Source organism: Podarcis bocagei (genome assembly GCF_964188305.1).
Source record: "Podarcis bocagei genome assembly, chromosome: 2".
Classification (NCBI taxonomy): domain Eukaryota; kingdom Metazoa; phylum Chordata; class Lepidosauria; order Squamata; family Lacertidae; genus Podarcis; species Podarcis bocagei.
The window spans coordinates 33,827,495-33,842,704 of NC_138126.1; the positions used below are offsets into that span (position 1 = coordinate 33,827,495).

Below are 15,210 nucleotides of genomic sequence, written 5' to 3' on the forward strand. Positions count from 1 at the left end.
CTGCAGCCTCTGCTGGAACTAGATAGTCCCAAAAGGTGGGGCAGAGGGGGAAGAGGACACTTTGCAGGACTAAAATTTACAGGCAGGCTTGGCCTGGACTGCAAGCCCATTACCACAAGGTTGAAAAATTCAGGCTAACATGCTAGACATGGAACTAAATGACAACAATCAATCCTCCAGTATTTCAAAACAGGCCTTTTTGTAGCATGGTTGGGGAGGTGGTTACAAGTTTGCATTGGACTCCACGCTTGGGCACTGAATAGCCTTTCTATTCCTAGGCTGGCCAACTTGCTGGGAAATGCATCTGGCCAGAGGACAGAAGCCCCGTTGAGCTCATGAAGCAAGCATTATTCAGTGTGTTCATGGATGCACTTGTGACAAAATAATACCCAAAACGTTTCAGGATGGAGAGCTTTCCCACCCCCACCCAATGGCAGGTCTAAATGCGAACGAACCAGGGCTTTACCACGCGCCCTTTGCTGAGCAACCAACTTTCAGTGCGGACTACACGGCAGACAGTGGCGATCAAAGTGCAGAGCAAGTGTTCACATTGCCATGTGGGAACACTGCCAGGCAAACAGAAGTGTTTCCAGACAGGCTTTTTGAGCATGACTCCTGGCACACCTCACGAAAGTGAAGGTGCCTCTGAGCATTCTTCTTCTTATTTTGTTGTTGTTTAGTCGTGTCCGACTCTTTGTGACCCCATGGACCAGAGCACGCCAGGCACTCCTGTCTTCCACTGCCTCCTGCAGTTTGCTCAAACTCATGCTGGTAGCTTCGAGAACACTGTCCAACCATCTTGTCCTTTGTCGTCCCCTTCTCCTGGTGCCCTCCATCTTTCCCAACATCAGGGTCTTTTCCAGGGAGTCTTCTCTTCTCATGAGGTGGCCAAAGTATTGGAGCCTCAGTTTCAGGATCTGTCCTTCCAGTGAGCACCCAGGGCTGATTTCCTGAAGAATGGATACATTTGATCTTCTGGCAGTCCATGGGACTCTCAAGAGTCTCCTCCAGCACCATAATTCAAAAGCATAATTCAAATTATTTACTGAATTTATATACCGCCCTATATCCGGAGGTCTCAGGGCATGTTCAGAGCGCCTTGGCCTTGCCGGTGTGTGAACATGGACCAGCAGCCCGTGGAATGTAGCGAAGGCGAGGGCACGTCTGAGCACGTGCAGAGTGCAAGCACCTCGGGCCCTGCGAACGATGACCGCCGCCGCCGCCGCCAGCTTTGTTCGTGGGAACAAGGCCCGATTGCCCGGCGGGCCTGAGCCCCGGCGCCTCCCGCGTCCGAAGCGGGGCGCTGCCGCCGCCGCCGCTGTACCCTTGGCGAGCGGCTTTCTGCTGACATTGACAGGGCGCGCGCCGGTGCCTCTCCGCGCCCCACCCTCCCGGGCCTTACGTCACGGCCGCTCGGCCTTATGGGAGTCGTAGTGCGGCGGGCGATCGGGCTTGGTAGGCAGCGCCCCCGCGAAGAACTACAAATCCCAGGCGGCGCCGGGAGGAAGGTGTGCGCGGAGCTGTGCTTTGGGCAGAGCAGAGCAGAGCCCAGCCGAGTCCATCCAAACCGGGAGTGTCGGGGCTGGAGAGCTGCTGCCGCTTCTACGAGCCGCGGGGCGCACAGACAGGGCGCAGGGCTGCGCTGCTCGGGGCGGGCGCGGCTCGCCTCCCTCGCCTCTCCGTCCTTCCCTCGCTCCCTCGCCTCGCCGGAGACATGCAGGCGGAGTCGGGGATCGTGCCGGACTTTGAGGTCGGCGAGGAGTTCCACGAGGAGCCCAAGACCTACTATGAGCTGAAGAGCCAGCCGCTGAAGAACAGGTGAGCGGGGGGCCCCCTGCGGTCCGGGGCGCGATCCTCCGTCCGTCGCCACCCCCACCCTTTCCCTCCAACCGTATACAGTATATAGTTATCTTCCTTTGCCCTTCTTGCCAGAGCAGGACCGTCCAGCCTCTTCTCCCCACCCCCTCCCTGCGCCACTCTGGACTAAATCTGGAAGGGCGACCTGGCCCTGCTTGTGTGAATTCGAGGACGCGGGTGCAGATCCGCAGCCCATCGCCAACCTTTCTGAAGGAATTGCGGGTGGGAGAGTGCTACAGCAACCGTGCGCCTTTTTTTTTTTACTGCCCTAAGCCCCTCCTTTCTCTTTCTCTTTCTCTCTGCAAATTCCCCCTTCTTTCCAACTTTCCTCTCTCTTGCACCTCCCTCTGCCTTTCCCCCATCTTTCCGACGCCCCCTCCCCTTACAATGCCGTGTCTCCCCATACCACTCTCCCCACCCCGTCAAATAATCTCCTCTCGCTTCTCCGGGTCGAGGCGCCTCGCCTTCTGCGTAGGACCTCCTGTCCCAGCTGTCATTCAAGCCCCTTGACCGAAGTCGGGGTGTGTTGTTGTTGTTGTTGTTTGCAAACCCGAGCCGTTGCCCGGTGTCCGGGAGTCCCCCTCCCTACGACCCCCTTCTCCTCTTCTGCCTCCGGGGAGAAAGAAGGAGAAACTTCATCGCAGGACGACAACAACAACAACGCACACGCATGCTTCGCTCACTTGGCGGGTGGGGGAAATGACAGGTCGTCGTTTGCCCTCCGCCCCCTTCCTCCCTGGCAGCGCCTGTGGAGAGTATCCCTCTCCGCCTCTGGCTCCACTTCTTTTGCTCCGACACCTCAGAGCAGTTTGCATAGGCTCCCCCGCCTCCCCTTTTGGGTTTTCTTTTCTTTGCAAAGGGGTGTGTGTGTGTGTAAGTAATGTGTGTGGGCTGGCACGGCTCCGCAGGGTGCCAAGGCGTCGGCGTCGGCGCACATTTCACTTAGGTGCGAGAAGCGTGCGTGGCAAAACAGACCGAGGGTGTCAGCAGCTCGTGAGCACGCCTGCTCCCCCCCCCCCCGCGTTGGGGCTATTTGTTGGTGTCTCTTTTTTGGGGGGGGAGAAGAGGAGGAGGAGAAAAGAGGGGAATGTTACAGAAGAAATATATACCCAGCAACTATGTGCCTGCTGTTTACTTCTGTGCTGCTGAATCAGGCTGTTTGTAAAAGTTTTTTTTTTTTTTTTGGCTAAATACATTGAAATGAAACATCTTTTTACAGATTGAAGCTATATAAAGGCAGCCATTTAGCGAGTGGTTCCTGCCATAATAGCAGTTTTGTTTAGTGTGTGTTACTGTTTGGGCGAGGGAGGAGGGGCCAAGCCCTGTGGCTGGTATTATGTAAAGGGTATTGTTAGACATTCTCACCAGAGGCATTATCTGGCCTTGACTAGGAGTTACAGACTTCCACTAATAGTTAAATGGGTATGGAGCAAAGCAGAGTGGAGAAGGAACGGCTCATCTTCCCCCACCCCCCACCCCTTTTCCTTGTAGTGAATGTCCCGGACTGGCTGATTCGGGCAGATTTTTGAATTGCAATAATTTTCTATATTGTTGAATTGTGAGCTTTCCATCCAGGAGTGGCCATGTAAATAAACACTGTGGTTTTTTGGTTTTTTTAGGGTGGGTGGGTAAGGCAAGGTTCTGGAATGTTTCAGATGGATGGGCCAGATTGTACTGTATGAGGATAATGAGCTAGAGCCATGAAACTAAATAGTGCTCTTTACTTTCTTCCGAAGTATGCATTACACTGACTATTACATTTGTGCTCCGTGTAAATGTTGCTAACTCACGGCAGATTGAAAACTAGAAGCGCATGCACTCGCATTACAGGTAGATTCAAGCTCAAGTAAATATAAAGTCAAGCGTTTTAAAACCCTCTTAGAATTGCTGCAAAGCGGAAATAAAAAGGGGCTGGTTAGTCAGCTTCTCTTTTTGTGCAGGTCCACAATAAATATAATAGACCTTATATCTGGTGCATATTTAGATGTTCTGCTGTTGCTGCTCCTATTCCTGTTACTCCGATGTGAATGGAGGGATGTTTGTGGAACTGTTTTGTTTGGCATAATGGAGAGGAGCAACTTTGTATGGCATGGCCACATTCCGTACTGTGCCTGGGAGTATTAGAGGAAGGCCAGGCAAAGCTATGTTACTGGGAAGGGGGCAAACATTTCCAGCTCAAAGGCTGCATTCCCTCCTGTGCAAGGGTACATCCCAGTGGCGGGTACAGAAGTGGTGTGACTTCTATCTCTGTACTGTTACACAAAAGCCACAGGTTTCTATACACACACGTTGTATTCAGGCAAGCAATAGGTATTATCGTACTTAAAAGGCACATTCTAGACAGGCAACGCGTTCAAGGAAGGCATGCCCAGTTGGTAGTTTGAGGCCCATGTTGGGCAAAATATTCTTGCATGGGGGGGGGGGGTTGGTCCCTTCCAACTCTACAATTCTATAATTCTACGTCAGGCATGTCCAAAGTCTGTTTCAGGGGCCTAATCCGGCCTGCTGGTCGATTTAGTCCAGCCCCTGCGGCAGTATATGTCCTGGGGTAAAATCCTAAAAAAAAGCTCAGCAACTTCAATCCTTAAAAAAGTCAACAACTTTGTGGTAAAATTGTAAAAAAACCTCAGCAAATTCAGTCCTAAAAACAGCTCACAACAACTTTGGTCGGCCCTCATGCATGTTCACTTCATGAAATCTGGCCCTCTTTGAAAAATGTTTGGGCACCCCTGTAAGCAACCTCTCTTTCCGATGTGTCACCACCTCTCCTTTCCCCACCCTTTTGATCCCGATTTGCATTGGGGATTTTAATTTTTTTTGGTGCCATATGCATGGATCAGGCCTATCTATGGCTTTCGAGTTTGGCTGTTTTGTGATCTCCTCTCCCTGTGCGTTTTACACCTGGCAATGTCAGTGTGGGTTTGAAGGGTAGTGTTAAGCCCCAGGAGAGTGAAAGCAGTTTCCTTCAGACCAGCTATTGTGCCTAGAGGGATCTGGGACAGGATATGGGACAGGAACGCCTTTGTGGACTTGCAGCCTAACCACCTTGGGGTTAACTTGGATAGGCCTTCTGTGCAGATCTTGAATATGCAGGCCAGGAGGAGCCAACTACCCCATGACACTAAGCCAGGCATGGACTACAATTCCCAGCAACCCTAGCATGTGCAGCGCCTATGGCCAATGGTTGGGGTGATATGAGTCAACACCTGAATGCCCTCTTGGTAGCTATCCCTGGCCTACCCCTACTGGCACAGCTCTTTGTGATTCTGGACAAGAATATTTTCCAGCCTCACCTGGAGATGCTATGGATTGAGTTGAGGACTTTTTGTGTGTGTACGCAGAAGTTGGTCTACTGCTGGGCAACATTCCTTGAAGAAAGGTGGAACCTGTTTTTGTAATTGTGATCTATTTGCTGAAATTTAAATACATTTATTATTATTATTATTATTCTGTGAACCACCCTGAGACCTGTGGTTATAGGGTGGTATATGAATTCAATAAATAAAATAAATAAATATAAATTTTATTTTTCAGTTTAACAACAATTCTACATAAAACAATACATACATACATACATACATACATACATACTGATTTTGACTTCCCTCCTTCCATTGCCTGGTTTCTTGTAAAATCATTTTCAAAACTACATCGCCCCCCTAAATACATTATTAAAACAAAGGATTGAAATAAATGAAATTTACTACCTTCTCTACGAACATGCATGTGTTTCATGTTCTAAGAGCACTATGAAAGGAGGGGGGGGGGCTTGTCCCTTGTTGAATGTTTCAAGATTCTACTTTGCAGCGTTTTCTTCTTGGCAAGCATGCCGCTTTCAATTGCTTCCTGAATTAAAAGCTGCAGATAGATCTGTCGTGTTCGTGCTGCGCTTGTTTTCCATGGCTTCCTGTTGGATGATCTTGGATAATTCCCCACATATCACTAAACTATGTGCAAAATATTAGGTCCTTTGTAACCAAAGTGTGCTATAGTGTTACATACTGTGTAAAAAAAGAAAGAAAGATTGGGAATGCTTTTTCTTCAAACGCAAAGAAAAATTAAAATACTTTGTAATACTCCTGCAGTATCCTTGGTCTTCTTTTGAAGGAGAGCGATTCTCATGCTGGAGGTTTTTCCTTTGACTGTGTGGTCTGGGGGTTGAGGTGTGTGTGGGGGGGGGGCAATGAGGAAAGGAGGGCTTATGATGAATTTCATTTAGGCCATAGACTGGGGGCCTACAATCGCATGCTAATGTTGGGGAACTGTGATAAGAACTTAAGCTTGTTAGTTTGTGAAACTTCCCTATAAAGCCTGTAACTTCCTAAAGCAGAGATAGAGAATCTGTGGCCATGTGCTTGGGACTGTACTGCCCATCACCACCAGCCAGCATGGCCATTGGTCAGGGATGATGGGAGTTGTAGTCCAACATTTAGAGAGACATGGTTCATCATCTGGAGGTGCCTATCACAGCCCAAAAGCCAACAAGAGAAATGTGATCTCAGTATGACATATCCAAGTAATGAATAAGATGAGAACAGCAAAGCACTTCGTTTATTTTAAAAAAGTGCTGTAGAAATTAATAACAATGATAAATATGGATCTTTTTTTGTTGTCAGCAGTCTCTAAATCTGATCTGAAAGCAAGCCAAGTCGCTATGTTGTTTTTGTAATTACTAACTCTTTTGAAGTATTGCTGTTTCTGGGAGTACGTTTTCAATTAAAAACTGGGTACCTGGGCTACACGAAACTCTTTGAGACAGCAATCTGCTCTCTGAACGTTCTGAAAAAGAGCCACACACTGATGATGCTGTATAAATGGAAAATATTGCAGACTTGAATCAATATAAATGCTGACTGACTTAATTTGGCAGTTGTTAAGTAGGCTCACTGTGGGAAACGAACAACTCATCAGAGCTGTACTTTTCACCCACCCCTTCCCCCCAAAATCTCAACTGCATTGGAAATTACAGTGGTACCTTAGGTTAAGTATGTAATTCGTTCCGGAGGTCTGTTCTTAACCTGAAACTGTTCTTAACCTGAAGCACCACTTTAGCTAATGGGGCCTCCCGCTGCTGCCGCGCCGCCGGAGCACGATTTCTGTTCTCATCCTGAAGCAAAGTACTTAACCCGAGGTACTATTTCAGGGTTAGCGGAGTCTGTAACCTGAAGCGTATGTAACCCGAGGTACCACTGTATTATGAAAACACTTGATGTATTCATTTTATTAATCAACAAATTTCTGTGAAGCTTTTCTTGGTGTTCAAAGCAGTTTACTTCAAAATAATAAAACACATCAGGACAAAATCAGTGCTGCCAACAACATCAAAACAGCACATTGTTGCTTCCCATAAGAATCTGGTTTGCCACTGCAAGAGACAGGGACCTGGGCTTGTTGAAACTTTTCTCCAGCATGCCTCTCTTAATTTTCTTAGGATTCTAGTGATGCATTGCAGGAGACTTTAAAGTCCCCTGTTTTCAGAACTAAGGGCGGGTTGCTCTTTATCTGAGCTGTTCTCACTGTAGAACAAGAATGGAGAACCTGCAGCCATCTAGAGCTTGCTGGTCTCCAACTCACATCAGCCTCAGCCAACATGGCCAATGGTCAGGGGTTCTGCCCTTGCCCAGGTCGGCAGAATCAAATAGCTAATAGTTTCAGGGATGCAGCCACTGACACTTGTGCTTTGTTTGAGAATTAGAGCATCAGTTGATTTTCAGCTGCCCACTCGTACAACCATGTTCAGGGGTTGAAACCTGCATATTCAGTGTCAGTAACATTTAACAATGAGGAGTGTTTTTTTGTGTTATTCAAGGCTTTTTCTTGCTAGAGTTTTGCCTGTGACGCACGCCTGCCATCAAAACCTATCTCTCCTTTCACCTTTCAGAAGCTGCACTGTTCATCTATCAACTGTTGTTTATTGATGGCTTTATTCTGGGGAATTGGTGTGCTTGTAAACACTCCATGACATAAACTGAAGCGTAGCCAATGGCTAAAGGGGCTTAGTGGTGGGCCATTTTAGCCAGGCATGCTTCCATGGGGAGAGCATTCAACAAACAGGAAGCCACCGCTGAAAAGGACCATTCTTGTGTCTTCAGCATCGGCATCTCCCTTGGTGAAGCCACACAAAGAAAGACCAGGGCCTCAGAGGATGAAAAGCAATGGCCCTGCTGGTCCTGAGCTATATAAGGCTTTATAGGTCAATTTAATTAGTTGGTTTTTGTCATACTCTTTACTCCCCTGTTCCCCAGTAGCCAGAATTACAGCTTTCTACTGCTTTCAGCATGATATATTATTGCTGTCTTCAGCATGGGCATACTCATCTATTGATAGTGCAAAGAGTTGCAAGGCTTCTGCAAAAATCTAAAGTCCCTCAGCCAGTGTAACACAGATGAGGATTACATCTTAATATATTTAACTCATTTATCAATACTAAACTCTCCCTCCCTCCCTCTCTTTGACACACATTGTAAGGGCTTCACCAGAGTTCCAGAAAACTATTGTTGAGCATCTACCATTTTTATTCTTTCTAACGAAATGTTTTTTATTTTCTTCAGTCCTTTGTAAAATGTAAGTCTTGTAGTACAATATAATTCTTATTTCCATTGTGAATATGTTTTTGTGTGCCCAGAAGCAGATTCATGTAACACTGATATGAAGCTCCGATCAGCACATACAATTGGTTCAATATTGAATTCTAAAACATTGCCTATCAGTTTTTCAGAAATTAAAAACAATCTGTTTGAGAATGTGATTTGTGAGAAGGTGAAGTACCATCTTTCATATCTGGATGTTTGAGCCTTGAAGTATCCTTAATCTAAAGCAGTTCTACCCCTTCCAGAAAGACCTTGATAAAGTGTCTTGTTCTATCCATTCTGGAGCCTACTTCTTCATTCATTATCTTCTGCAAAATCTAATATTCATAGTGTTAGGAATTCATGGGTGATAGACCACTGTGATCACCGGATCAAACAAATGTCAGAATTTAATTGATACTTTTAGTGTTAAAACTGGGAAATAGCAAAACTCGTGTGTATTAGCCTCATATGTATTAGGCCAGACCAGTAAGTATCAAACTGTGTGCTAGACAATGGTAACCCTCTGGAATCAGCATGTGTTAAGCCAGGCTGGCTTCCCGTGTGACGTGATAACCTGGGAATGCGGCATTAATAAGAACACAAAGCATCAAAGGGGTGAGGCCCCTTTACAGATAAAGCTAAAGGTTAGAGAAATGGAGAAGGTGTGATGTGACAGAGACACCAAGCAGCTGGCAGGGCATGATGGTTGATGTCTGTTTGAATCCAAGGGAGAAGGCAAGACCCTTTTGAAGTGTAATGCTGGGAACCCCTCTGTCATAGGTACAGGTTGTATATATGTGTAAATAAGCCATATATCATAAAGACACCACTGTCTCTGCTGTACCTCTTTTTCAAAAGAAAACAAGGACCCTGGGTAGATGCCCCTGGAAGTCCCTGCAATCTCGCACTGCTGTGGAGATTGGGCTGGTGTGCAATAATAGTTTAAGATCACTAATGAAAAGTTCTGTCCTCAAAAAGTAACAACAGAAGTAGAAGTTGTTCTGTGAAGTTCTGCTTAAAATTAGCAATAGAAAAGTCCCAAAGATGTCTAAGTGCGATCTTTCAACAATTACGGGCTCTGAAACTTAACCAAGCTACCGTAGTTTAAATTGCTTTACTATGCTAGTGATTAATTGTAATGTGTGATTAGATTTCATAGAATTGCATTTGTTAAATGACATTAGTATAATCAATAATTTGATCTAATGTGATTCCCCATATATATATATATATATATATATATATATATATATATATATATAAATGATTATTATTTTTTAAATTGGCCTTGGTGGAGCCTCTTCCTCTTGAGTAGTTTTGCACTGCAGTTTGTCCAGGCTACTGTTTATATCTGTTCCAGTTGTGCAAGAAGTGGAAAATATCCTTTATTTAGAACAGGTCACATGTGCTTTATATTGAGGAACAGAGCTACAGTGTAACAAAATGTGTCTTCGTAAAGGAACAGAAGCAAAAGCTGAGGTCCCCCCCCAAAAAAATCCCTTGTTACCATTTAACGTTGTTATAATGAACTCTTTATGAATGCAGTAGTTGGGCAGAAGGGCGATTAATGAGAAACTTTCTGTATTAGTTACATTAAAGAGAAGCCAATACTTTGGCTACCTCTTGAGAAGAAAAGACTCTCTGGAAAAGACCCTGATGTTGGGAAAGATTGAGGATACAAGGAGAAGGGGATGACAGAGGACGAGATGGTTGGACAGTGTTCTCAAAGCTGCAAACATGAGTTTGACCAAGCTGCAGGAGGCAGTGGAAGACAGGAGTGCCTGGCGTGCTCTGGTCCATGGGGTCACGAAGACTCGGACACGACTAAACAACAACAACAATAACAACAACAACAAGTGGCCTATATCTTCAGTGGCAGTAAAATGATGCCTAAAGTGAGCACTCCAGAGCTTCATGGTGTCTAGGAACATGAATTTCTCTAGATGCATGCTGCAGTTACAAAGAATAATGTTGCCATCACATTTCCTCTGCTGCTGCTTTCATTCTGAATTCAGGGATTGAAAATGTTCTTCTCCTGAGAACTTTTAATGCTCTGCAAGTGGGAAACAGGAATACAGTGGTACCTCGGGTTACATACGCTTCAGGGTACATACGCTTCAGGTTACAGACTCAGCTAATCCAGAAATACTACCTTGGGTTAAGAACTTTGCTTCAGGATGAGAACAGAAATTGTGCAGCGGCAGCGGGAGGCCCCATTAGCTAAAGTGGTGCTTCACGTTAAGAACAGTTTCAGGTTAAGAACGGACTTCCGGAACGAATTAATTACTTCACCCGAGGTACCACTGTACACGACTTCTCAAATAAACTCTGATGAATTAGTAGCAAGTAATGTTGGGTGGTGAGTCTAGAATGCAGAAATGCAGGAGGCATCAAATCACAGGGCCTGTCTAGTCTGGGGTTTTTTTTGGCAGATACATTCTGCAGCATGTTTATTTACACAGTAATAGTGCATTAGTAGTACTGTATATTTATAATGGACAGTCCACACATTCTTTATCATCATCATCATCATCATCATTATTCCACACCTTTTCCCCTGACGGGCTCAAGGCAGCCTGCAGATAAAATATTAATAGGAAAAAACCTCCCTATAATCATTAAACAACAATTAAATGTTAATAGAAATAAAACTACATATAAATATAAAATATCTATTAAAAACATACCAATGATTACAATAAAAGCATCACAGTCCTTTCATTAAAAGCAGTCAGTTCCCAAAAACCTGTTGGAACGAGAAGGTCTTCCCCCTGCTGGACAACAGTGGTTCTGTCATGCTTTGCTGATGTTACTACATTATTGATGTCTGGAGGAGCCACTTGCACTATAGTACAACAAGAGTTGTAAACAAGAACATGAGTGGTATAAAAGGTTACAGGATTTCAGCAGGAAGGACGTGCACTGATTGGAAATGAAGCAGCGTGTCTGCCCTCAAACCCTTTGCAGGCACAAAGCAATATTGGAAGCATAGCTGCCCATCATGAGCACAAGTAATCATGAGTGAACAGTGGAAAAAGAATGTATGGAGAGGCCCACAGTGGGGGGACCCTGATTTCTGTTGTGGTGGTTTCACATTCTCCACCCTTTCACACACTTTTAGCAGCAGGGAGGGCGACTGGGTTCCAACACCCTCTCCTTCGCCTTCCAAAGGAAACTCTGTCCCTGGAACTTCTCATTGCTCAGAGCGATAAGATGATGTGATTCAAAGAACTGAGGCAGAAGTTGCTGCAACCAGCTAGTCCATGCACTGAAGGAGGGGGAACTCAAAGAAGCTTGTGCTTCCTCCTCCATGGCTTGAAGAATCACAAGATCGGTGATTAGAAATATTGCGTCTTTCTCGATAGCCCTCCCTCCACCCTGATGTTACAGAGTAGATCACTCATGTGCCTGTGAGCTGGCTTCAGTACTGCATCTCCCAGCTCTAAGCAGAAGTATTTCGTGTGCGCCTCTCTCCGGGGGCTTTTACAGAATCATGGCTTTCGTGTGTGGATGTGTATATTGCAGGAAGGGGAGGGGTGGCCTTCTTAAGCCCAAGAGCCATGTGGCTTTAGGTTGCATGGCAGTGAGAAAGGTTGGAGCCAGCAGTAGGTGGAGCCATTCACCCACTCATGGGGAGCATGCATTTGGGGAGGAGAGGATTAGCAGCCGCACACCCATGCGCCATCCTGCCCATGCACATTCTTCTTCCTCTTGGCCTGCCAAGCGGTGGGATCGTGGGCTGAGTGAGCATGGTTACGACGGGGCATGTGGCACCTGGGCGAGGGCCATGCTCCATTCTACCTATCGCAGCAGCGCTGCAGAATCCAGCAGCCATGGCAGGAAATGTTCAGGAGCCAGCAAGGAAGATTTGAGGGGAAATATCATTTGCAAAATCATCCGTTAGAAGGATACAATGGTGATATCCTCCTATAAAGAGCAGAGCTACACTTGGGATATCTGCACAAGGGGGATAAGGAATTAGCACATATCCCAAGTGTGGCTTCCTTCTCTATATTATTCTAAATACTGTAGATGTATTACAGTTTGCAGAAGACAGTAGTGGTTTTCTACCAGTGGTGATTCACAGGGATGGCCCTGTACCAGTGCCACCTACCTCTTTAGTCTGGGCAGCAGATTCTTGTTAGGGAAAAAGGTGTGGGAGTTAGTAATAGTTTCATTCATGTTGCTGAATGCCCCAAGGAGCACAACTGTTTAATGTTCAATTGTCCCTAATCAACATAGTTCAGTTATTGCTTCATAACAGTGCCTGCTACCCTTAAGAGTATCTGCTTCTGTCTAATATCCCCTTTTCAGTTTCTTAAGCATCCACTCACTTTAAAACCATTTCTTTCCTTTGGGCCTCTGACATAGCGTATAGTTGTTGTGGTTATTTCTAATCCAGAAACTTTGCTAGGTTTTCTTCACATCTCCCTGCATTTCCAGTTGCTCTTCTCTCTCTCTCAACCTGCCCATCAAGCATGGAGAGCTTGACTAATTCCACATGTCAATTACCACTTCCGGCATGAGTCAACATAAGTGCTTGTTGTGGTGATTGCTTCATTTAAATGTTGATCATAAGAGAATTGCATTCAGTGCACATGCTCTCTTTGGGTACAGCCTTGTGATGGTTTATGCGCATATATATATATATATATATATATATATATATATATGCAGGTTTTGGTGTCTTCGGGTGTCTTCCCGTGTAAGAGTTGGGGTGTCTAGGCGACGTTTCGACGAGGTCTCACTCGTCATCTTCAGGCTGGTGCTTTCGGCTTCTTGTTACTGGAACAGAGCAGGATCTCAGTGTTTGAGTTCCTATAAATACTGTTGAGGGGGTGTGGTGTATAGCCCCCTCAACAGTATTTATAGGAACTCAAACACTGAGATCCTGCTCTGTTCCAGTAACAAGAAGCCGAAAGCACCAGCCTGAAGATGACGAGTGAGACCTCGTCGAAACGTCGCCTAGACACCCCAACTCTTACACGGGAAGACACCCGAAGACACCAAAACCTGCATTCCTGTACCCGTGAAAATCTACGAAAGCATATATATATATATACATACATACAGTGGTACCTCAGCTTACAAACACCTCAGCTTACAAACACTTCGGGTACCTTGGGTTAAGAACTTTACCTCAGGATGAGAACAGAAATTGCATGGCGGCGGCAGTGAGAGGTCCCGTTAGCTAAAGTGGTACCTCAGGTTAAGAACGGACCTCCAGAACGAATTAAGTTCATAACCAGAGGTACCACTGTATATATATGCGCATGCATAGGATAAAATTCAAGAATTTTAACCCTACTTTTGTGTGTCTGGGCTATATCCGATGAAGTTGTCCTGTTCATGCCAGGACGTCTGTCTGCACAACAGGACTTCCTCTCCCCCAAACCTCCAGAATTTTAGGGGAATCCCCAGAACAGATTGGGGGCACAGAGAGGTGTGGGGGGATGGGTAAATTCTTATGCTAACAGGACAACTTTGTTGGATACAGGGCTTTGTGGCTTTTAGCTCATTATTTATTTTTGATGGTGAATTGCTTCCCATGAGACTTTTTGAAGCAATATATAACAACAACAATAATAATAATAATAAACAATAGCCAGCAAAAACACATGCAAAACAGTTTAAAACAGGTATAGGCTGGGATATTTATTTTATTTTATTTTTTCTGAAACAAGCACCTGAAATGCTTGTTGAAAAAGGACGGTCATTAATAATAATTGCTAAAAAGGACCACGGAGGCAGCACCTTTCTGATATGTAATGGGACGGGCGTTCCAAGATTCGGTGCTGCCACAATGAACGTCCAATTGCCCCATCGCATAGTAGGGAACTCTTGATAAGATGATGTCTGCAGGAGCCCCTCTTCTCTTCTTTTACTGGGAAGTTTTTTTTAAATGTTTGGCGTTTTATTATGCCTTTATATGCGCTGGGAACCCCCCAGAGTGGCTGGAGAAACCCAGCCAGATGGGTGGGGTATAAATCTAATAGCAATAACAATAATAAATGTGAATATTTTGTTAGCCCTGTTCTTTTGGTAAAGTGACCTGGGAATTTGATAGAAAGATGGTATGGAAATGGGGAGTGTGCTTAAATAACTAAAATTTGTTCTGTAATAAACTGAAAAAGACAATTAAAATAAAACCCTGTTCAGAGTGTGTGAGGGGGAGGGAGGTGGGAGGGAAATCAGAGTACCGGGTTGGTTCAAGGCATGGTGCAGACAGAAGGTCTTCAAATTTTGTCAAGTTGTCCGATTGTTGCTGCCTTACTGTTAACAGTGATTGAAACTGGAAGCAGATTATACAGGGGGGGCTCTTTGGGGAACTTTGACACTGGCGCACGAAACTTATAGGAAGCTTTAATGAGACTCGAGAAAACCCTGATTCACTGGTTCACAGCTCTTTTCTGCCACCTCAGTGAGGCAAGACAGCTATAAATCTGGCTTCCTCAGGCTATTAGGCTTTGTTTACGGCCACACTGAATCATCATAAGAACTAGATAAAGAAACCTCAGACGATAAATATAGAGCGTAGAGCATAAAGCAGCTGAACAAAAGGCAGATGTAAGCATATCCAGATTTCAAAACCCAAAGGGTGTGCACACCCCTTCTTCTCAGAAAAAGAGCTGGATGGAAGGGATAGGTCGTGTCATTTAGAAGGGGAGCTCTGTACAGAGTGGGTCGGGTTGCTAGATTTACTGTGGCTTGCTCAGATTCAATGCTGAACATTCCTCAGTATTAAAAAAAATGAGCCTGGTGCTTTATCTCCCTCCCTTCC

The 15,210-nt window shown here is 45.4% G+C and overlaps 1 protein-coding gene across 3 annotated transcripts in view; it reads left to right on the forward strand.

Moving 5' to 3' along the window:
- The first annotated feature begins 1,541 nt into the window (after positions 1 to 1,541).
- MITF (melanocyte inducing transcription factor) overlaps positions 1,542 to 15,210 on the forward strand; it is a 141,035-nt gene continuing 127,366 nt past the window's right edge. For 2 of the 3 annotated variants that reach the window (XM_081184223.1, XM_081184225.1), the window contains exon 1: positions 1,542 to 1,818. In XM_081184223.1, coding sequence (XP_081040349.1) covers positions 1,715 to 1,818 — 104 coding nt within the window. In that variant the 5' untranslated portion in view covers positions 1,542 to 1,714. The remainder of the gene's footprint in view (positions 1,819 to 15,210) is intronic. The other variant, XM_081184224.1, reaches the window with a different exon arrangement.